The 4,483-nt window shown below is 48.8% G+C and overlaps 1 protein-coding gene across 1 annotated transcript; it reads left to right on the top strand.

Moving 5' to 3' along the window:
- Positions 1-2,737: 2,737 nt before the first annotated feature.
- LOC123838642 (olfactory receptor 10P1) lies at positions 2,738-3,676 on the top strand. Its single transcript, XM_045867562.1, has one exon. The coding sequence runs from the start codon at positions 2,738-2,740 to the stop codon at positions 3,674-3,676; it is 939 nt and encodes a 312-aa protein (XP_045723518.1).
- Positions 3,677-4,483: the final 807 nt, after the last annotated feature.

Below are 4,483 nucleotides of genomic sequence, written 5' to 3'. Positions count from 1 at the left end.
GGAAAGGAAAAAGGGGCAGCTGGCTGGCTCAGTTAGAAGAGCACGCAACTCCTGATCTTGGGGTCGTGAGTTCGAGACCTACATTGCGTGCAGAGATTACTTAAATAAATACAAACTTAAAAAAAAAAAAAAAGGAGGGGCGCCTGGGTGGCTCAGATGGTTAAGCGTCTGCCTTCAGCTCAGGGGATGGAGTCCCGCATCAGGCTCCCTGCTAGGCGGGGAGCCTGCTTCTCCCTCTGCCGTTGCCTCTCTCTATCTGTCTCTCTGACTCTCATGAATAAATAAATAAAACATAAAAAAAAAAGGAAAGGAAAAAGACAAAACTGCATATACACTATGATTACAAGCATGTAAAACGGGTTTGCGGTGGGACAAAGACTTGAGGGTAATATACAAGAAAGAAAAGAACTTAACTCAAGTGGGGAAATCATAGATGACTTGACTCAAATATTTCTTAAGTATTTTAACTGCAAAAATAACATTTTTTAAATCTGAGAATAACAAGAACCAATCCCAAACATCAATATTAGTGGTGTGAGCATCTGAAGGGTTATAAACAGGAGGGAAGAGGACCAAGGGACTCGGACACTACTTCTGTCCAAACCCACTAGATGGAGTTTATCTCCCAGGAGTGTAGGGTAAGGCTGTTGGCCTCACTGGAGATACCATAAGCAGGATGGTTGAAACCTCAGGCAAGAGTTAACTATTCTGATTCTGCGACTCACTAATCTTGCGATTTGGGTTGGTAATTTAAACTCTCAGAGCTCTGGTTCCTTTTCTGCAATGATGAAAGAACAACTAGCACTAGAACTGTTATGAAGGCACCTGAGAGGGTGCACAATGCCCAGCACACGGTAATCTCTAAGTGTAAGCTGTAGAGTAAATGACGTACGGCAAAAAAAATACCGTAAGCAGACAAAGTGGGGGTGGGAGGAAGGTTAGGTCTATGAGCAAAGATAGAAAGTGTGAGACTCTCCTGCCTAGCAAGGAAGATGCCCAGGATAATCTTGTGTGTGGGGTGAATGTGGGTGATAAGGCCCTGCCAATGTTGGGAACCCAGACTTGTACAAGACTTGGGCCCAGTGTCCTGTTTGTCTCACTAGCTGCCTAATTTTAGGCAGATCACTTCATCTTTCTGTTCATCAGTTCCCCCATCTTTATAAGTAGGAATTGTTCATTTACCTAATAATACTCAGCCGAGCACTTGGCACGTGCAAGATCTCCTGCTAGTTGTCCCAGTGATTGAACTGCCTCTAAGACAGTAGAGAACTGACTGAAAGCACAGACTCTGGTGTTAAGTGGGGCTGGATTTAAGCCCAAATGCCCTCTGCTACTAGATAATGTGACTTCAAGAGAGTTACTAATGCTGTCCTGGGCTTCCACTAACTCATCTGTAAAATGGAGAAAGTTTCTATGTCATAGTGTGATTGTGAAGATCCAGTGCTTTCGAGAATGGTAAGCCCTTTGGCGTGGTGCCTGGCAGGGACCGGGCACTTGGGAAGCACCAGTAGCTGTTAAAACAGACAGCCCCCCACTACCTCCCCAACTGTCCTGCAGGATCTTACAGTGGAGACTGCACTAAAAAGTGCTGGGACCCAGGCACAACTAATGACTCAGGAGAACACAGAGGAAGGTGCTTTCTTCAAGTGTGGGAAGAGCTGTCTGGAGCAAGACGGGTAACACATTCTGTAAAACACTAAGAATTTAACCAAAGCAAATATAATGAAAGACCCATCCTACAAGCAGAGGAGGCCAAAATTAGATGGGGCTACCTCCGAAGATGGTCAGCTCCCCATCACTGCAGATGTGCCCACAGACACTGCCCAGCACCCCTCAAAGATGTTGTTGATAAGCCCCTGGCCATGCTGAAAAATACGACCTTTACGGACACATGTAATCTTGAAATGCCATGGGTAATCATTTCTGACCTTGAGGAGCAGAGAGGCTGCCATAGGGGAGGTGGAATTTGAGTTGAGCTTGAAGGATGAGCAGGATTTTAATAGAATGCATAGAAACATTCTCTGCAGGGGCCCACTCTGTGGAAACGCATGGGAGACCAGAGCGTGCTAAAACAGAGTAGCTGGTGTAGCTTAGCACAGGGAGCCAAATACAGTGTGGCCAGTCCCTGGCCCACTCCCTTCACAGGACACAGGCTAAAATCCAGTAATCTGTGAAAAAGGGCTTGATAGAATCCCAAAGCATGATACAGTTCGGCAGTATTATCATAATCCCACCATTGCATGGCATTCTAAATCCACAGCCCACCATGGTGATCATCAGATACCAGCTTAGGACAGTCCCTGACTGAGTCCATGATGCACGTGCTACATCATCTCTTTCAGGCTGGGGTTTCAGTCCAGGAAATACAAAGGGGCTTAGAACGTAGCACTGCTCCATCTCCACTCCAAAGGAAGACCCAAAGTACAGGGCTGCGGTCTCTCCCCCTGGGAATTAGACCCTGCACCAAGACTTAGAGCATCAGGAACAGTGGGAAACACAGCGAATTTGGAACCAAGAAACCTACGTTCAAGTCCCAGGCCTGCAGCTTCCTTGGTATTACTTCAGGCAAATTATTTAGCCCCTCTGAGATGGCCTCATCCATAAAGTAGAGACCCTAACTCTCTCAGTTGATTCCAGAGGGACTGTATGAAAAGTGCTTTACTAAATTACAGAAATGCTGCTCGTTTCTATATAAATGTCTCTTCCTTGGTTGTGCCGTAGGTTCTGGCCTGAAGTGATGGCTGAGGAAAATCATACTCTGCCTGAATTTCTCCTTCTAGGATTCTCTGACCTCAGGGCCCTACAGGGCCCCCTGTTCTGGGTGGTGCTTCTGGTCTACCTGGTCACCTTGCTTGGTAACTCTACAATCATCCTCCTCACACAGGCTAGCCCTGCCCTGCACTCACCCATGTACTACTTCCTGCGTCACCTCTCAGTGGTGGAGCTCCTGTACACCACGGATATTGTGCCCAGGACCCTGGCCGACCTGGCCTCCCCACACCCCCAAGCCATCTCCTTCCAGGGCTGTGTAGCCCAGATGTATGTCTTCATTGTCCTGGGCATTTCAGAGTGCTGCCTGCTCACAGCCATGGCCTATGACCGCTACCTTGCCATCTGCCGGCCCCTGCACTATTCCGCCCTCATGAACTGGCGGGCCTGCATGGCCATGGTGGCTGTCTCCTGGCTCATGGGCATCATCACAGCCACCACCCATGCATCCCTCATCTTCACTCTGCCTTTCCCCAGCCACCCCATCGTCCCGCACTTCCTCTGTGACATCCTGCCGGTACTGAGACTGGCAAGTGCTGGGAAGCACAAGAGTGAAATCTCTGTGGTGACAGCCACCGTGGTCTTCATCATGGTCCCCTTCTCTCTGATCATGGCTTCTTATGCCCGCATCCTGGGGGCCATCCTGGCAACGGCCTCCACCCAGAGCCGCCGCAAGGTCTTCTCCACCTGCTCCTCCCACCTGCTTGTGGTCTTCCTCTTCTTTGGAACAGCCAGCATCACCTACATCCAGCCCCAGGGGGGCTCCTCTGTCACCATGAACCGCATCCTCAGCCTCTTCTACACAGTCATCACACCCATGCTCAACCCCATCATCTATACCCTTCGGAACAAGGAGGTGGCAGGTGCCCTGCGGCACATGGTCAAGAGGCAGGTCTCCTCACCCTGAAGGGACTCAGGGGATGTCTTTTTGCTCACGGACTCCTCCTCCTCTCAGCCTTCAGGTGCTGGAGTTAAACCCCAGCTGAACAGAAACCATGCAGCCCCTCAAAGAAGTAAGGCTTCCTGGCAGAAATTGTTGGAATTAAAACAGAGATAAATCTGTATCTTACCTCCTGTCCCACACCCAAGACTCACCATCAGAGCATGGGTTATTAGGACAAGATAGACTGGAAGGGACTGCTGCTCACAAGGAAGAATATTTATGGGGAAGAGCATCTTCTAGATTGTTCTGGATCCCTGAGCAAGGTGACTGCTGTGTCTATACCAATAGTGAGAAGTCTGTGTCAGTCATGAAGGCAAATGTCTATGAAACGGACACCAACTCAGTGACCTGCCCAGCACCCATGAAGGAGTTTGCCTGGCTCTTTGATCTAGCTTTCTCCCAGAAACACACTGCAGTCTTACGCTCTGGGGCCTTTTAGAAGGAGAGTTATTCCCCCTTTGAAATATTCCAAATAAGGGGCGCCTGGGTGGCTCAGTCGTTAAGCGTCTGCCTTCGGCTCAGGTCATGATCCCGGGGTCCTGGGATCGAGCCCCGCATCGGGCTCCCTGCTCGGCGGGAAGCCTGCTTCTCCCTCTCCCACTCCCCCTGCTTGTGTTCCCTCTCTTGCTGTGTCTCTCTCTGTCAAATAAATAAATAAATAAAATCTTTAAAAAAAAAAAAAAGAAAGAAATATTCCAAATAAATATTTAAATATTCTTCCTTGCCTTTCTCCACCCTCGATTTCTGACATCATCCATAACAGGTGATAGG

Source organism: Mirounga angustirostris, unplaced genomic scaffold (assembly GCF_029215605.1).
Source record: "Mirounga angustirostris isolate CCGP_5_RB_7025 unplaced genomic scaffold, mMirAng1.0.hap1 SCAF_5, whole genome shotgun sequence".
In the NCBI taxonomy this organism is placed as follows: Eukaryota; Metazoa; Chordata; class Mammalia; order Carnivora; family Phocidae; genus Mirounga; species Mirounga angustirostris.
The sequence above is the reverse complement of the archived record's forward strand: the minus strand, read 5'-3'. Positions and strand labels throughout refer to the sequence as shown.

What these genes read in the sequence shown, in the direction of transcription:
- LOC123838642 (XM_045867562.1), top strand. Translation starts at nt 2,738, where the DNA reads ATGGCTGAGGAAAATCATACTCTGCCTGAATTTCTCCTTCTAGGATTC.